Genomic DNA, 20,032 nt, shown 5'->3' with positions numbered 1-20,032 from the left:
ACTTTCGCGCACAGGCACATTTGGCGCACACGCAAGCCTGAAGCAGCAATGGGCAAAAATGGCCTCAGCCAGTCGGAGGAGCACTTGGGACGACGTCAGTCTATTTTAAAATTACTACAAATATTCACAAAACTATTAATAATATTTCACTAATATTTACATTACAATTTATAACACAAAATAATTCTCCCAATATAAAACTTGGTAAACCATTTAATAAAATCATATTGAAAATATAATTTTAGGCATATTAAAAATGAGACTATTTCTTTGTCAAATGATAATAATAAAGTAAAAAATATACATTAAAACTAAAGAATAACCATTATGATATTGCAAAGCAAAAGAAAATATGCTTGCAATGAAAAATAATTAGGATTCATACTAACAAAAAATGGGATTACAAAATAAGACTTTAAACAAATACAATCTTCTTAATGTATGAATAATTCTCCTCGCATTATTAATTAATTTTTAAAAATATGCCAAGGGATTGCTATACTCTCTTATTATTCATTATGACCCATTTGACCCCAGATTTAATCTTCTAAGTGTCTTTTTTCTTTTATTTTTTAGATGTGTTGCTACCAACGACCTAAAATATAATCATTTCCGCTTTAGTTATATAATCAATTTTATTTAGTAATGTTGAATGGATAGTCAAGTAATGCAATATGTCAAACCAACAAGACTACACTAGGGCCTTTTCAATGTCGTCATAGTTATTTAATTTATTTGACCAACTTAATTGGATAAGAGTTGGAAGGAAAAATTTGGCGGTATTTTGACTGAATCTTTAGCATTTCTATTGTTATGGTCGCATGATAGAATCGAAGCCAAGCAATGAGCAGTGCATTCATTAATTCAAAAAATTCTCTGTAGGTAGCGCTATAATACGTAGAAGAAGGCGAAAGAATCTGTTGGGTTCCCGTTGACGCCCAGTATTTTGTAAGTATTGAATTGTATTTGACAAATGATATTTATACCTTACTTTGTACGTATCAAGTAATGTTATGAAATCAGTGTCATTTATTTGCGTGAATAACTTGTCTGAATTAAGCAGCTTATTCGTGTTATTGTAATTGGTTAGTATCAAAATGGCTTCTTTTGTGAACTATTTATTAGTTATTTGCCATTAATTAATACTCATTACAAGTTTACAGTATTAAAGGGTGTTGTGAATTGCAGTTATTTGAATGAACCATAAAGTAATGGCAATTCTGTGCTATTTTTAGTATAATTATTACCTTGCCACTCACTATTCTGACGCATCAAAATATCCAGGTACAAGTGGTGTCAACGCATATTTTAACCTGAGTTGTCAACTTCTTTAGTAATCGATGTGTTCGACACACGATTCATTTCTACAATGAAGTCTCCACCCTTAATTACGAAAGTTGCAGCAATATTCATAAAGCATTAATAAAAACTGCCGGATGTAGTCTACTATACGATAAAAAAAATCTGAATGCGATGATGTTAGAAATCGTGTAAAAATTTGTGTGAACCAACCACGTTTGAAACAATTACTACAGAATGTCAATAGTATTACTTTTATTTTACTTGTGTGTGGCAAGCATTCCAGTTTCAGCTTTCAGTGAATATTAAACTGTTAACTTGTTCTTTTCATTCTCGGACTTAAACTAGCCTTGTAGTGTAGATCGGAACGTTATTTCCCATTTAATACTAGTATCGCAATATGTGTTAGACGGTATGTACTTTTGTCTACATTTCGATAGCCTACCCACAAACTATTATTTTGTAAAGTAAATTACATAAAAAATTTTTGCGTTTAATATTCTCTACCCAAAACGTTCCTATTACCCTTGCTTTACGCATATGAACATAAGTGTTGTAATGTTGTAACCAACTCTTAACACACAATATCACGTGTATCAAACGTAATGAGAATTCCTTTTTCACGTCAGGTTACCTGCTACTGCATATTACAAATTGGTGCTCCTTGCCTCAATACCGCAAAGAAAACATACCTGTCGATGATTGGTTCTTAGGTTTGGATGCACATTAGGGACTCGAGTACTCGTACAATCCACCCTTTTATTTAACACATAGCCTATGCTTATTTCTTTCATACACATTATTCTACATATTGACAATATGAACCAATTGTCAAACTCTTTTAACTGTCATCTTTACTTTTACGTCGCCCATAAAAATGTTACGTAGTTCATTTACAATTTCTACTTGTTCGTTGCCTAATTTTTCTTTTTATTACTTAAGTTTTCTTATTAACTCCACTTACGTTTAACATAATTAACTATCTTAACCTTTATACTTGCTACTTGCACCGCTGATATTAAACCAACTTGATTTCATTCACAATATTTACTATTGACAACTGCATTAAAACACTCTTCAGTACATATATATAGTTTTTCAGTGCAAAATATTACCAGGTTTCAAGGCCTGGCCACCATTATCAATTAAATCATAAAGCATTTTAAGATATATTGAAAAAAATAATAAAGAAAATATGTATAACAAAACATAAACACTTGTCTTGGCTCATACATTGAGAAAAACAATAACACTTGCAAACTCACTTATATAACAGTACTAGCAGATCCGGCCACGCGTTGCTGTGGCTGAGTGAGATTCGATTTTTTTGGTGGCATTTTACTGAAAATAATAATTAAGTTAGTTAGTAAAAATTCAAATAAAAGAAAATAGAAAGAAAAAAAGGAAAAAAAGCAGGTAAATATGTAGTTGGGCAGTATTTGCGGAAAAAAATGTTAGAAATCCGAAAATACTTTTATTATATGCTCTTTATCTTTCTCTTTTCATTAAACCCGGCGGAGATAAGAAATTATATATATATATATATATATATATATATATATATATAACAGTATTGAATTTTGTAGTAAATAAGCAAGAAAAAACAGTTTTTAAGTCTTTTCTAGTTTTATCCTGATAAAATAAGGTATTGGCTGAAAAAATGTCTATCTAGAGATGTCAATATGATGGCTGTGATTAGAGACTAAAGTCCATAGACTCATCAAAAATAATGGTTTTCACTTAAATAAAATGAACTTGACAAGTTCTGTTAAAAATGTTTACAAATTTAAGTTTACAGCAAGTTTATTTTGCGGTGGGCCAGTATAGCTAGACCATTGGAATGTAAACCTTAGTTGTGATTTTAGGATGGCAGTAAAATAAATATACTACATACAAATCTCATATAATAACACTGCCAATATATAGTTCATAGGCACACCTATTAACAAGTTTCGACTTCCAAAACACACAGGAAGTTTCTTAGAACGAGACAGCGTTTTTGTACCTAAGACACTTGTATGTACCGATATGGCCTACCTGGTTGATGCTTCTGTCTGGAACGTAGGTAAAAACGCTCTTAAAGCCATGGCATTTAATGCACACATCACACAAACCCGCACAACTATCACTCGGAAGTTTGTGTGTCGCACAAACACAAAAGTTTTTACTTTTCTGCAGACTTTTAGCGTGAAATGGTCCAGATGTTGGCCAGGTGATGCCAGTTACTTCTATCCTGGACTATCTGACTTTTTACAGTATTTGAATTCCCATGATCCAACGGGCCAGACGTTCAGAGGATTCATACAATCAAATCTTTGAACGTTGTGTTGCGGAAGTAGCGGCCTATCACATCATGCCAAATACAAAATGCTGTAAAAAAAAGTACCAGTCCAAAATAAAATAATGTGTGTTAAATAAACATGCAAATTGTTATAAAAATGTAAATAAAACAGTTTCATAACAGAACAAAACAAATACTCGAAATAATTAGGATCTAAATAACACACACATAATGCGGCAAAATGGTTATTAGGTAGCGGAAAAACAATAATAAAGTTTCTGTATACTGTACTGATGTTGTGTACAGTATTTAAGTTAATCCCTTGATCCTTTGTGGCATGATCCTGTGGTACATGATGCTTGCGGTTTTAATTTAGTACGTTGAAAAATCCTGGACAACAAAAACTTGTGATATAAAATGAACTATGATCCAAAAATTTATATGCAAGAAAATATTTCCACAATGCCTGTGACATATGTTTGTACGTCTATTGTGATATTCAAGTTTTTGTTATGTCCAGCATTCTTAATGCACCACAGGATCAATATATTTACAATCATGCCATTAGGATCAAAGGGATGAACTTGAATGTGTGATGTGGAATAGTTATAAAAAATATTTTTATTAGGTACATTGTAAAGTTGTATCTAAAACTGTGATGCTCAATGACACACATCTGGCAACAGAGTACACTGAAAACGGAACAGCGCTAATGGTAGGTATCGTGCATTGGAAATAGAGAGTAAATGCACACTGCAAACTTACGGATGAGACACGACCCTGAGCGCGACATATCTTTCCTCCCTCGGTGTCTCTGGACCTGCTCTCAGTCAACGAAATACAAGCAAAGGCATTTTGCCTCATCCGATTACACCCGAACCATTTACCTTCGGCCAACCTCGGTTTTATTTATTAATATTTATATTTCTCTGTTTATTTTAATGTAGCTATACTAACCTAACTAACTACCCATAGTGTTTTAAAGTTTTTTAATGTAGCTAACCTAACATAACATAACTATAATAAAAGTATTTTCAGATGTTAATAGATACTCCTAAACAAGCAACAATGTAGTCGTTCACCTACGTCGCGGAAAAAAAAATCATACTCATCTCGTAAACAAGAAACAATGGTGGTCGCCTGAATTCACAGGTATTGTGATGAAAATTTAAAAATTCGATATCTCCTAAAGTATTTGGAATTTCTTATCTCCGCCAGTTGATTTGAAAAGAGGAAGTGAAAGAGCACAGAATAAAAGTATTTTCAGATTTTTAGCATTTTTTTTGGCATCTACCGCGACTCTACATATGATGAAATTAAAAAATTCGATATCTCCTAAAGTATTTGGAATTTCTTACCTCCGCCGGTTGTTTTGAAAAGAGGAAGTGAAAGGGCACAGAATAAAAGTATTTTCAGATTTTTAGCATTTTTTTTGGCATCTACCGCGATTGTAAATATTTACCGTTTTAAGTACACTCGGTCAAATGTCACCCTCTCATTGGCTGCTGTCTTGTGAAGGTGCCCCAATGTATCGGCCTGTGGTTTGACACACCTTCGGTTGAGTGTTTCTCACTGGCCCAGAGTCGTCCAGGTGAGTTGTGAGCCAATAGCAGAGGCAGCACCGAGGTGTAACTAAATGAATTTTAGGCTGTCGTGAAATGAATCCGCGAATTTTTCCGGTCTCTACTCATCCGAAGTTACAGTAACACTCTAAAAGGGCTGTAGGGCCTACATAATGTAATGCCACAACAGTAGACTAGCACATCTCACATACAATTGCAAGAAACATTATCTTGCTATAATTTTATTATTGTCTGAAGTATAAATACTTGTCAGTTTTTTTAAACATTTTATATAATTTGCCACAAAATTCTTAATATGGAGCCTATGTTAAAATTATTCATATACAGCATCTTTGAGACAAATGTTGATGAATGCCAAAGTACCTCTTAAATTTTTTGCCTTATGCCCATTTGCATTATATCCTGGATTAAAAGTTTGGGTGCATTCCCTCATCACTATGATACATGGATATATAGATATTTGCTTGTGTACTATGGTTTGGCAATGATATACAATTTGTTCTGCAACTGACATAGAATAAGTTTTACTGTGCATGTCCAAATTTATACACACACACAACCACCCCACCCCTGGTATCATATCTTAATGGCTAATGGTTTACATTACCTGACAATGTAGTCCTAGTAGTTATTGGCAAATTTTCATAAACTATTCTTCCATTGATTTATCAAAGATTATTTGAAAAATTTGTGGCATGATTTGTGACGACATTATCAAAACGAGAAATGTCATGCTGTTTGTTTTTCAGAAATGTTTGTTGGGTAGTGGGGGAATGAGAAAATTTTTTAAATAGTAGTGCTTTTGGGTGTTTCCAGTGTTTGTTACTAATCCAGTGAAGTTGTGATCAATTGAAACCCAATTTTCTTATTTTTCCTATTTTTTATATCTTTCGTGCCACGCTGTTTCTTGGAGCGAGCGAAGGGCTGCCTACTCTATGTTTTTAACTGCTTGTTTTCAATACCTCGTGAATTGAATGCTGCACCATGTTTGTGCTCAAGCTTTGGGAAACACTGTTGTGTTGTTAAAAAGGGGTGGTGGGGGGATGTTTGTAAAGTCGGTTTACGGACGATAATTTTACGTGATAACATCATAAGAAAACATTGATGAAAAATTGCATACTTTATCATTTTCAAATATTATTTACAGTTTTTGCAAATTTAATTTAAATAATTTGTTTAAATATAATCACGAACAATGAGTTAAAAAGCCCGCCTTAATCTGTTTGATATTATAGAAGATTTTCTCGCACGGTGGTTGGCCGGTCCTTGCACGCTCAGCTCAGGCGGAACGTGACAATTTTTGTGCGTGCAGCCGGCGTTCATCGATTTATAAGACGTTATCACGTCAAAAAGAGCTTTTTTTTTTTTTTTTTTTTTTTAATATTTTTAATATTTTTGTGGGATAGTAAAGTAGCACAAACAAGTGCAAATGCTGAGCTGGATCCTTGCTGAAGGCTTTGGCCAGTTCCTTTGGTATTCCTGGTCTGACCGCAGTCTGTTGAAGTTGATAATGACTTAACTTTCAATGAGTTGTTCATAAGATTGACCAAACATGCTAATGAAATGGGCCAATGCTTGGTGTCAAAGAAAGCTAATTCATAATATTTTATTTTTATAAATAACCAACTACAAAATTACTCAGGTTGTGTAGCCTTGTGTGCAGGATATTAACTGGTAATTTTTCCGCATTGCATGTCCAAGTTTATCCCCTGATCCTGATGGCATGATTGTGTACATATTGATCCTGTGGTACATGATTCTTGCTATTTTAATTTGGTGTGTTGAAAGATCCTAGCCAAACAAAGACAGAAATATCACAATACAAATTTGTCTTTTTTTTTTTTTTTTTAATACATTTTACAATCATAATTCATTGGTGTGTTACATCCAAGAATATTTCGATGTACTAAATTAGTACAGCAAGCATCATGTACAAAAGAAGAAATGTATACAGGATCATGCAATGTATTAACTTTTACGTTTTGAAGGTATGAAATAAAAACAATGACATTTTTAAACTTCAAAAATAAATTTATATTTGTATAAAACTGTAAAATATTTAACTATTTACCATCAGTTATGATAGTTAAAAGTTACGAAAGTTGTAAGAGTAGTTCTCTCTCGATGCTACAAAAGTTGAGAGAGTAGTTCTCTCTTGATGCTACGAAAGTTGTGAGCATAGTTCTCTCTTGATGCTATGAAAGTTGTGAGCGTAGTAGATGCTACAAAAGTTGTGAGATTAGTTCTCTCTTGATGCTACGAAAGTTGTGAGCGTAGTTCTCTCTTGATGCTACGAAAGTTGTGAGCGTAATTCTCTCTTGATGCTATGAAAGTTGTGAGCGTAGTTGATGCTACGAAAGTTGTGAGAGTAGTTCTCTCTTGATGCTACGAAAGTTGTGAGGGTAGTTCTCTCTTAATGCTGAGTGCGCCTGGTTGTTGTTCCAGATACAAACCATAAACACGGATACGATGCAAACAATAAAGTGTGTGGTGGTCGGGGATGGGGCAGTTGGTAAAACGTGCCTCCTCATATCCTACACCACCAACAAGTTCCCGTCGGAGTACGTGCCCACGGTGAGTCTCCGAGCACAGTGTTGCCAGACGTCAGGCAGGAAGAACTCTGGGGTATCGTAAAGGTGTCTTCAACACATGGGAAACACAGGGGAATTGTCAATATTAAGGGGGTGCCTCCCATTTCAAGTCATGATTTTACATTTATATTAATCAAGGATCAACTTTTAGACTTTTTCAATTGTTTAACTTCCACAAAATGAAGAATATATACAGCGCATATGTTTTGCATAATTAGCTGCCAAAGTTACATTTTTAACTTTTTTGAGTTGTACAAATAAGGAGAATTTAATTTATTGCAGAACTGAAACTTTTTATGTTTAACTGCAATGCCACTGGCTACTTCATGATATGGTTTGCATTTCTATCACAAAACTCATTTAATGTTTCTTGGCTGTCAAAACTGTAACAAAAGTGAGAATTTTGAAATGCCAGGTAAAATTAATTAATATTTTTTGAAAGAAATTCAAACCATTTCTTGTAAGTAGCCAGTGACATTGCAGTTAAACCTAAAAAGTTTTATTTTTTCAATAAATTAAATTCCCCTTATTTGTACAACCCAAAAACGTTAAAAATGTAACTTTGGCAGCTAATTATGCAAAAAGTATGCGCTGTATATGTTTTTTTCATTTCGTGAAAGTTAAACAATTGAAAAGGTCTACAAGTTTATCTATAATTACTGTAAATATAAAATTTTGACCTGTAATGGGAGGCACCCCCTTAAGGACAAGACGTACCGTCAGTTGGGGTGAAGTTGACCAGTGGGGTGAAGTTGACCATTTTTTTGAAATTTGTTTTATTGGCCTGACACAATCCAGGCAATGAAGATAAAATATTATGTGGTTATGTTTAAAATCTAGAAGAGTTTCTCTTAAAAGAAGTAATTTTGGGACTGAATTTACAATTTTAGACAGAAATTTATAAACAAATAAAAACCAAGAACTATTTGTTATGATTAATAATGTTGCTAAAACTTTATTACTGCCAAGTGTAATAAAAAAATAATTGCAAATAAAATTGCTATGTTTGCTGATTTGAGAGGATAGAAGAATAAGTAAATAATAAAAAATGCCAAATAAATAAAAATTTCTAAGGTAAACTAATTTTATTGAAACTGTGCAGTTTCGTTAGCATTTTGGGGTGAAGATGACCACATAGTCATGTTCACCCCAATGTCTAGTAATTTATGTTGAGAAGAGTCTAATTCAGAAAACAGTTCAGCCTCCTTATAAACTAAACAAACGAGGCCATTATGTGTTCCAAGAAAAAGTGATAGCAGAATGAACTAGAATGGAAATGCAGTTCAATGTTTACTAACATATAGTTTCAATTGTTATTTCTAGTAGCTTACCTGTGGTTATTTGGTCTATTTTTTCTATTATTGTAAGTTTTACTTCATATATCAGTTAAATGGTTTATTATACCTATAAATATATATTTTTTGGTTATTGGCTGTTTTCATAACTTGAACTGTTCCTCTATTTTAGGAAATAACCATCAGTCATATTCTGGAATAGCCAAACTGATAATGTTTGTAAAATATCAATTTAATTATTTTCCAGTTTAGTGCACAAGTAGTTTAAATGAAGTTACCTTAACTATTGATAGGTAGGTAAATAAATCTGTTCACTTGAATTTTCATTATTGGCAGTCTAAATAAATAACACTTTATTTTGTTCTAAATTTATTGTTTATATATTTTTTATTACAGAGTAAAAATTCAAAATAAGATTTTTTTTTCTCAAAATAATTTTTTTGGTGTTTCTCTTACATATAATGTAGTCAACTTAACCCTAACACTAGCAAGGTGAATATTACAATGAAATTAAACTTAATGGTCACATTCACCCCACTGGGGGTGAACATGACCAATTACATAAAAAAATTTAAAAAATCATTAAAATATTAGTAATTTTTTCTTTCAATGACAGCATTTCAAAAAACAAGTATAGATCTATACACGTACATAGTTAGATAAATAAACATATTAAAATTTGTTAGCAAAAATTCATTATGAAGATGAAATCTGGTCACCTTCACCCCAACTGACGGTATCAGGATTTTTCCATACTGTGTAATTTCTTAATGTATTAAAACCAAATGTATTTTGGTGATAGTCGTGTACTGTTTGTAATCCAATTAAGATTTTTATTAATGTTAACTAAACATATAGGACACAAACAACTGTGCATTAATTTTGAGCTTGATTAAAATATCTATGGCTGTCAGCTTAATCATAATTGATAAAGTATTGTTTTAAAATAGAACTAAACAAATTTTTAACTTTTTTTTTTGTCAGGCTGGCAGTTTTGGTTACATAGTGTGGAACAAAAAAGCAGTGCAAATATTATATTGTGCAGGAAAACATTTTGTAGTCAATTTTGTATGTTTGTTGACTTATTGTTTTCATAGTTATCTGTATTGTGGTGTGTTTTTTATATCACTAGATAGACCAATGATGCTAGGAAAAATTGTTAGATGGGCATGGGCAATCAGCTAAAGTAAGAGTGTGTGGAACCCCTGGATCATGAAATTTACTTTTTAGTATCATCTTCATTTAGCTGCACGTAATGCAACTCGATCATTGCAATGATTACATCTGTCACCTTTTGTTAGTGTTTCTCACTTAAATGCCTTCTGTTATGGTTTGATTGTTCGTTGCTAGCCATCATACTCTCATAACCTTAGAGGTTAATAGTGGGTCGTTACCACAACGCAGAAATACCATAACGCCGAATGTCAAAATTGACCACAACGCCGACAGCTAGAAAACTGCTGTGTTCCACAACCCTCAAATACCAAACTGAATGAATTTGTGTGTGTTTCTTAAATGTACCTTAACGCCGAAATACCACAATCAAACCTAACCTTACCTAACCTAACCTAGCGTAATATAACCTAACTAACCTAGCCTATCCTAGCCTAACCTAACCTAGCATAATATAACCTAACCTAGCCTAACCTAACCTAGTCTAACCTAACCTTTTGGCAGTCCTGCAATGATATTTTTCGGCGTTGTGGTACACAGCAGTTTGCTAGCTGTCGGCGTTGTGGTAAATTTGGCATTCAGCGTTGTGGTGCGTCCCCGTTAGTAGTTATCAAATTCAGCTAAATAATTCTTAAAATCTGAAAAGGGTAGATATTATTTTTTCCATTCTTACTCCCAAACTTTCTGTGAAAGTGCATTGCAATAGTTGCATTAGTTAGTTGCTTGATGTAGATTTTATTTCCCAATAGTGTCTTATCAGATTTATAGTTGTGATAACCGAGTGTCGGTCAGTTATCTTGAGGAGCAGGGTTCAGTCCCTGATGCAGTGCTGCCAATTACTAAGGATTTCCTGCAATCATGGCTCATTTAGATGCCATTTATGGAATTACATATTACGGGAACAGAGAAAATTCATATGACGTCAAAAATGTTGTATCAGTTTTTTTCTAATAATAAATAAATGCTCTGCGGCATCATATATAGCACAATGATATTGGTGTATTGCAGTTTGGTTGCATCCATTTTAGCTTTAAGTGTGCTATTTATATTTTAATATATATATACATATATATAATCCCAAGGAGATTCAAGATACTCTGCATGCAATTCTGGCAGTATCAAATGACATAGGCATGCCTTTTGTAAACATTTAATATTAATATAAATTCTGATTAAGTTGTTTGTTTACACTTGTGTAGTGTTTTAAACTACTACTTGATGAATTTGCTCATTACCGTTTGTGTTATTTTTTTAGACTAGTATCTGACGTGAACTTAACCGTGCTTGATTTCTGTGTTTTTCATTCATGCATTAGTACGATTACTGACGGATGTGCCGGAAAGTTGGCAGTACTGCATGACAGGTCTGTGGTGTGTGTGCTGCAGGTGTTTGACAACTATGCTGTGACTGTGATGATCGGCGGAGAGCCCTACACGCTGGGCTTGTTCGACACGGCCGGTGAGTGCTGTCTGCTAGTCGTGCCGCGCGCCTGTGTGACAGTTGTCGTGTGGATACAGTCGTGCAGTTAAACCTGCTGGCGGTTAAATCTGTCAACTTTCACGACTTAGTTTAGAGATGCTGAGTTACGTATCGTAATTACTAGCGATTACTATCAACGATTCTAGAAAATATGGGTAGGGATTATTGATGATAATTTTGACAAGAGCAATGTAAAAATTTAGTTGTAAACTTTAAAAATAAAAAAAATATGCGGAGAAAGAGTACTTCCACACTGTCTGTCTTGTCTGGGAGGTCAGGGAAACGTGTTCTTTTGGTCTGAAAAAAACTGGAAAAAACGGAATTTTGTAATTCCAAGTTGTAGCAACCCTGAATGTGCTCAGCGTTAATAATATTGCTTTGCAGTGTGACATTTGTGTATTAATGATAACACTTTTTTTTTTCAGAACCATTTTAATTCAATCAATCTTTTTATCCTTTGTGCTTATAAACAGTGGAAACTATGTACATATTTTGAAACTGTCCTACAGTAAGATTCCTGTGAGCTTTGTACTGAGTGTAGTGTGTGTGTTCTGCAGGTCAGGAAGACTATGACCGGCTGCGTCCCCTCAGCTACCCGCAAACCGACGTTTTCTTAGTTTGTTTTTCCGTTGTCTCGCCGTCGTCTTTTGAAAATGTTAAGGAAAAGGTGAGCTCTCGTGGCCGTTCATGTGGTTAATCACAAGGTCACCTGTTTAACAGATGTATAGGTTAGGTAAATGAAGAATAGCATGTGTTATGTTGGGATGGATACATAAAGGAATACTGTGAAATATGAATTTAAAAGGTAGCGGTTTAAACCTCACCTATTACTATTTTGTAATATTTTAAATATAAGTAACCATTCTAAACAATTTTTTTTTAGTATTTTTAATGTAGCTATTTGCCAACCATTTTCACCAATTGTAGTGTAGGTTTATTTTTCCTGTTACCATTCGTCAAGATAGTGTACTTTAAACACACAGTTATATAAATAAAATTACAATATGTATAGATTCTGAAAACTTAGTGCGAAACAACCATCAAAGGTTTGAATGTTACCACACCGAAGTTATTTTTCATTTCTTGACCTTTGAGACGTAGATTCAGATTTGAGGCTTATATTTAAGATAATTGTTTGGGATTCGAATCAAGAGATTTGGATTTGAGAAAATTGGGATCTGACCCCACCACTATTTTTTGTAAAACAAATTCAAACACACTTATGTTGTTTATTTTACACTCCACAGGAGTCCAGAAATTAAAATTTATGCAAAATATATTAAAATGAAGATGAGAGAAATACACATAACATGTATGTTAACTATCGCTGATTATTTGGTTACTTGTTATAGACTGTTGTTTTCATTTGAATTTTCATAAGTCGAACCTACTGTATCTAAATATAACAAATAATTGAAATATTTGAATTGAGTATCGAACTATTGAGTTTGAGTCCCGGATGTTGCCCTTGTGTCGACGTCGGCCCGAACGGCGGAGTGTGTTGCCGGTTGCAGTGGGTGCCCGAGATCACGCACCACTGCCAGAAGACGCCCTTCCTGCTGGTGGGCACGCAGATAGACCTGCGAGACGACGCCGCCACCATAGAGAAGCTGGCGAAGAACAAGCAGAAGCCAATCACGTTCGAGCAGGGCGAGAAGCTGGCCAAGGAGCTGAAGGCCGTCAAGTACGTCGAGTGCTCCGCCCTCACGCAGGTCAGCACTCGGCCAAACTTGCATGTCAGCTGTCCTGGTGGAACAAAGGCTTTATCTTTGAAAGATTTGTGCAATGGGAGTGCATGACTTGATGTAAGCTTTTGGACATACGCCCTTGCTTATCACATGTGTGTCTGTAGAAGAAAACTACAAAAAAACACTGACGAAAAACACAAATTAAGCAAAAAATTGCTGTTGTCAGGATTTAACACCACACAATACTCCACAACAGGAATATGGTCAACAAACAAAGAAAAACAAAGAGAAATGGACTAACAGAACAAAAAATCTCCCACAAATGATGACAGCACAAAAATTATTTTTGGTTAATTTGTGTTTTTTGTCATTTATGTTTTTTTGTAGTTTTCTTCTACAGACACATGTGCTAAGCAATGGCGTATGTCCAAAAGCTTACATCAAGTGGAACAAAGGCTTGTCTGGGCCAACTCCTTTAAATGTTGTTTCAACGTCCTGCTTTCCCGACTACACGGGCTGCTGTGGATGGCGCCTACGTGAAGAACCAGTTACGCATGGCACAGCCGTGGTTGGTTCATTGTTTGCGCGTTGCTGCGATTTCATAACGAAACACAGTCCACTTTCGACACTCCGAGCCCAGACAAAGGCCTTTGCCATTTAAGATTTTAATCAAATAAAATTCTTGGATAATAAAAGCATGTTTTCAGAAATAAATAACGCAGAAATCGGCATATGTTTATTCGTGGCGACTTCAATAATGTGTGGATTCAACTTGCAATCTGCTGTTATGCTGAAATTCAGATTTGTTTATAGTGTTGTGTGCCATGTGCCGTGTGCTGTGTTGCAGAAAGGACTGAAGAACGTGTTCGACGAGGCAATACTGGCCGCGCTGGAGCCCCCGGAACCCGTCAAGAGGAGAAAGTGTGTCATCCTGTAAACTATGAGGTTCCCCACGCCTAACGGAGCAGGTTCGTCTTACCTGGCGCTGTGTTAGTTTTTAACGGTTTGCTAAATATGCACATTGTGTTGAGTTTATCCTTACATGCGCTTAACCATTCAATTACCCGAGTGTAATGTGTGCCTGTAGGTAATACTATAGTTATGTACAATATTCTCTATAAAATAGAATGTTAGTGCAGCTGTATGGATGATAATCATGAAGAACTGTACAGTTTTTGTTTTTACTTCGTTGTCAATTTCTTTGATAATTTTAGTTGTAACTTGCGATGTAAGATCGTTACATTTTGCAGTCATTTCTCAACACACACACTTAAAATTGAGGTGATGGCACACGTGCAAACAATAAAATATTGGAACTTATTCCCATAGATTATCTAAACTTCATATGTGCACTTCCAAAGACTTGTGTAATACTTTTGGTTTCAGATTACAAAATTGCATCTTTAATGGATTCGTTACTAACTTTGCCATTAATTACACTTTTCGTAGTGTTTTTTGCACTGTTGAAAACATACATAATTTTTTTTTTTTTAATTTTTATTTAATAGTTACAAAAATGTGATTATTTATTTGAATCTAGGCAGTGAAATTTGTATTAACCGTTTATTTATGCGTGTAAACAGCAACTTGAAGGATCAAAGCAACTTGATATTTCATGCTAACCCTATTTTGAAATTTTGAATTAAAAGTACCGAATAAAGTAGGAAAGCATACTTCATTTTCTGGGACTGCGAAAGTAATTTGCATAAACAGTAATTTCCTACTAAGTGGATTCATATTAATGAGGTTTGACTGTACTACCACCACATCACTCTACATGCTGTGAAGTCAGTGGAGATTCTTTTATTGCTCTGTTGCAGATGAAAACAAGAAGCAGTAATAATTTTTGGCATTGGCGCTCCACATACTAACTCGCAACATATAAAATAGCCTTTGAAGTGCCGAAGACTGGGTTGAGTAACGAACTGATGCAGTGTCTTGGCAACGGTTCATGGAACTCGGGGACGGATCTGGGACGCCCACGAACATTGGCCTCCAACTATCGGAGTGTCGGAGGCGTCTTGTAGCTTCGGAGCCGCAAGAAGTCTCAAAGGCTTGAGCAGAACTGAAATTTACAACTCTTTGTACCACAGTTCGTACGTAACCTTAGTAATCATTCAAACACATTGTAATATTTGCCATGGTTGTGTGTGAGTGTCCGTTTGGTTTTTGTACTTGCGTGTGCATATGTGGAGGAATGGTAGAATTGTATCTCCCCTTGGAATTCTTAGACTCTCGTCGTAGATATTCCTAGCAGCGCAATTTGTGCTGAGCTTTACTCGCTGTAATAATGCATATCTCTTGTGTCCGTGGTTTTCTCATCCTGTTACATTGTTTCTGGAGGGAGTATCGCAGGATTTGTGCACCAGTTGCAGATTGATTGGGTTGGTTGGCAGAAATGTGGAAGACTGCTCTGTATGCTGCATTGCCTAAAATCTTCAATAAGTCATGGGTTTGTATTCAATTCATTAGTAAGCTTGTTCGTGCTTGGAATGTTTTGCCTTTGTGCTTCAAGTTTGTTGATTTTATTTTCATGCAAATAGAGTAGCACACTCTTTAGAATTTTATGTAACATGTGTATATGTACATCATCGTGATACATCTTTATTCTCGTAAATGTTTCATTATCAATTTGTCATTGCATTGTAAATATACCGTGTGTTATTGCATAATTGTTGCACATTTCATCCTCAAATCAAGTTTGAAAAGTATGGGTGAAATTTTTATGCAAGAAAGTCAATTGTGTTGAGGTTTATTTTTTGCTTGGGAATTACGTTTGATGAAAAAGCAAATTTACTAAAGTACACCAAACATTTAAAATTAATTATTCAACATATTTTGCAGCTTAATTAATAACTAAAACTGTAACTTAAAACGTGAGGTGGAACTAACGTAGTACACCCATAACTCTCGTAGTACACACTAACCATTGAAGAGTGCTGGTCGGGCTATCAAATGTAGTTTACTCAGCACAAGACAGAGTGCGCGTGTAGCATGCAGTCAGCGAGCTATCCATGTTAGACTACGTACACACACTATACAGGTATCAATGTAACCAAACATGTATGATGCCCACAAGTGCTTGGCTATTTTTTCATCTGCATAAATGCTTCACAGTGGTTATGAAACAGATAAAGATTAGGAGGTTTGAAAAGGGTTTTTATAAGAGAATTTACACGTTAGAAACTTTTTATTTCTGTTAGTTAAATAAGTAAATGGTAATATCCTAACAGTGCTTAAATAAAAACATGGTTTCATACGGGAAACAAAAGTTTTTGGGCAACATCTTACATGGAAAAAAATTATGTATCTTATGGAAAAAATCGCGGACCGAAACATTTGGCTGTAATCACTGTATTTTTCCCTATCTGATTGCAACTAGGAAATTGTTCTGTGATCTTTGGTAAATTCGTATTTACCACCAACACAAAGCACTCTAAATCTAACGGATTTAAAAAAAAAATAATGAGAGTATTCTTCACCCAGCAAAAAAAGTTCTGATGCCTTAAAATAACAGTATGGCGATTATGCAATATAACACTGTAAAGAGCCTTTATGTTCGTGGCAATGCAGTAATACCAGTCATAGCAGTGTGTTAATTATTAGCTGTGATTGAAACGTGTGGTTAAATACCTTCTTTTGTTTCATTTCCCAAAACATTTATTATATGCATGACTGTTTTGAAGTACAATTATTTATGAGTTTTATCTTCAGTGTTTAAAAATTATAAAGAAACGTACAAGTTTTTTTTTTTTTTTCTCAAAATTTTTTTTAAAGAATATAAAGAAAGGTAGTTAAGAAAATTTTCAAATATATTTCACAAGATATTTATTAATTAAATTAGTATACTTATTTTTGCTCCATTCTACTGATGCTTGTTTTCTTCAAGTGTGGTACAGTATAATCTGGTTCTGTTTTGAGATAAATAAAGTAGTTTATTTACAGTGTAACCTTGTATAACCGCTTCCACTAGTGAGAGGAAAGGTTGAAGAAGTGATTCTCACATTGGCACATGTTGATTTCTGTGGTGATCAGACAGTTATGATCCATGCAGTGCCAATGTAAGAATTTTGTAGAAAATTGTACATGAATTAAAATTATTGAATACCTTTCTGGTGTAGTACATGAGGGAAGCCATTAGTTACAAGCAATGCCAATACCATGTCGGTGTTTCCAGTCAGCCTACACGCCATTGGCTGTAGGTTGGCATCATAACACACAAAACAAATTAGGAATCTGTAATGCCTTTTCGTATCTGAGCATCATTATTTTAATATATCATGAGTTTCACCAGTCCGGGAGATAAATTTTCTAAATTTCTGATTGTTTTTGTTAAGTTTGCTGGAAATTTTTGCAGATGCCATAAACAGTAAATAAAGTTCACCTTATAAAGCACATTTGAGTAATTGTGATAGCAAACTAGAGATTTTTACTAGAATATACGTGTGGCAACCAAACAGTGTGTGTAATGTCTTCGTAGTGAAGATGGATAAACGTATAAGGGGGATGCAAAGGTACACTCTGGGAGGAAACAAGGGTAATGTGATGCTAGAATGTGGCTTAACAAAGGCATGCAGACAATTCCCGTGGTATTGGCATCCATAGTTAATATTTTAACCTTTTTTTTTATTACTGGTTTAGAGTTCAGAGCTGTACAGTAGTTGTGTATCATAATGTAAAATGCATATTTTTATTAGCTATATTTTTTTTCCCCGTACATGATATTCGGCAGTGTGTTGTACAGAAACTGTTCTGAGTTGTGTTGGTGAGTGGCCAAGTCGTCAGATCTTCAAACCCTGCTTGGTTGTATTCTGCAGTGGAGCAATAAGGCTACTGTTTGTGCAATTTTGGTTGTAAAAGTTTTTTGTATATTAAAAAGTGTAATTTTTTTGCTATGTGTTAGCATTTTGGAAATGCTGTAGGGAACATTCCTTCTCTCTTGAGTGCATTTTGAGCCTCGCAACTCTCGGAGCGGGGACGCTGTGTTCTCCTGTGGAGGAGCTGCGACTACGGGCCGCGCCCTCGTGGGGTCGGCGGGAACCAATCGCATGCCTTACTGTGCATGTTTACTCCTGACTAAAAGAATGGCCGCACATCGCTACTGCGTAGGTGCTGCATTGACCTACGTAGTGTCCAGTCTGGGCTGTCAGCATCCCGGGAGGTCAGGGCTTTCACTTGAAATCCTGGAAAAGTTATGGAAATCTCCCAGTGGTAGTAATTTGATGGGGAAATGTCATGATTCGGTCTGCATTCACCCAGATTTTGAAAACAGGACAGTGTTTTTATTTCCTGCTTGTGTTTGCTTTACAAATTTCAATAAATGCCAAAAAAAAAAAAATTAAAAACCCAACTATTCCAACACTTCATTCCATCTGTGGAGTTTAACATGGTGAAAGATTTACTTATATTTTACATGTCTATCTACTATCACTTCTGTCATAGGTGTAGAAAATGTTCAGATAGGATTGTATAGAAAGACACCAGCGCTAATGCTGTGTGTTGTATATATCGAAGGTACATAATGTTTGCAGTTACGTGTGTTGGCAACCTTGTCCCTAAGGGAAAAAAAATTACAAATCCTTCCATTCCTTGCCATTCTACTAGATTTTCAAATGTACCTATGTAGTGCTACAATATTTTAGTTTGCCAACTATTCCACAGTGACAAGAATAAATAATGAAGTGTTTTATATTGCTGATAAAGATTTTAATTTATTTTGTCATCAATCGTGAATAATTTTACAGAAACGTGGCTGTCTTTCTTTAAAGATACCCTGTTTTATCGCATAATCGTCGCACCCATATTTAGAATTTTAAAAAAAATTGTGCAAATGTTGCATGATGTTTTTGCTCCCGCTATTAGATTCAGGGTGCTTTGTGTAGGTCACTTGTCTGTATAAAACGATGTATTTTAAAGTAGAAATCTAATATTTATTCGGACATTACCACTTATTTAATTAACGGAAATACGTATCAAGTTGTCTGATGTGTAAATTTTCTTTTAAAGACTTTTTAAAAGTTATAACCTTTATCTGTTCGTCTACGTCGCCGCGGTGTAGCCATCGCTAGTTGGCATCATTCATGTTTGGTTATGTTGCTTTGTCGAGTGCCGAGTTAACTACATCTGATGGCCCGCACTTTCGTGGTGTGTACGACGACGATAGTTACGCGTTAGTTCACGTCACAGATTTAAGTGGCTTGCGTTCGGGGCACAGATTTTGTTTTTCTATTTAAAGTTGAAGAAAGGTTTTTGTTGCATGAATTATTAATTTAAATTGTTTGGCATGCTCTTGTACACTCCACTTTATTTTTTTTTTTTAATAAATGTATGTTCCATTAATGGGTTTTGTTTTTATGAATAACGTTACCTAACAAAAAAGTTCCGCATAAACGTTGCACCCCTACTTTTTAAACTTGATTTTAGTATAAAATGTGCGACGATTATGCGATAAAACACGGTAATTGAAATAGAAGCCAGAAGAAGTTGTAAAATTGTTAGTAAGGTTAAGCAAATTGGAGTGTCTGTCGTAACCGTCGGTGGTTTTGAATGTAAATTTGCTTATATGTAAATGAGTCGATTGGTCTAAAGTTCAAACACTGAGAAATGCTGAGTTGAATATTTCCTGCTTATTTTTTTTTTTTTT

General features: G+C 34.7%; 1 protein-coding gene across 1 annotated transcript; it reads left to right on the top strand.

The window, feature by feature from the left end:
• Positions 1-828: 828 nt before the first annotated feature.
• On the top strand, positions 829-18,284 carry LOC134532104 (cdc42 homolog). The gene is made up of 7 exons (XM_063368412.1): positions 829-948; positions 7,609-7,737; positions 11,608-11,680; positions 12,259-12,368; positions 13,216-13,413; positions 14,237-14,357; positions 15,210-18,284. Exons 2-6 carry the CDS (start codon positions 7,633-7,635, stop codon positions 14,324-14,326), a joined length of 576 nt encoding a protein of 191 aa, XP_063224482.1. The 5' UTR covers positions 829-948; positions 7,609-7,632; the 3' UTR covers positions 14,327-14,357; positions 15,210-18,284.
• Positions 18,285-20,032: the final 1,748 nt, after the last annotated feature.

This window comes from Bacillus rossius, chromosome 5 (assembly GCF_032445375.1).
Source record: "Bacillus rossius redtenbacheri isolate Brsri chromosome 5, Brsri_v3, whole genome shotgun sequence".
NCBI classification, from domain to species: Eukaryota; Metazoa; Arthropoda; class Insecta; order Phasmatodea; family Bacillidae; genus Bacillus; species Bacillus rossius.
Note: the sequence above shows the minus strand (reverse complement) of the source record. Positions and strands in the feature narration are given on the sequence as shown.

Coding starts and splice junctions, on each gene's coding strand:
- LOC134532104 (XM_063368412.1), top strand. CDS start 7,633: ATGCAAACAATAAAGTGTGTGGTGGTCGGGGATGGGGCAGTTGGTAAA. Junction 7,738..11,607: donor CGTCGGAGTACGTGCCCACG/GTGAGTCTCCGA, acceptor TGTGTGCTGCAG/GTGTTTGACAACTATGCTGT. Junction 11,681..12,258: donor GGGCTTGTTCGACACGGCCG/GTGAGTGCTGTC, acceptor TGTGTTCTGCAG/GTCAGGAAGACTATGACCGG.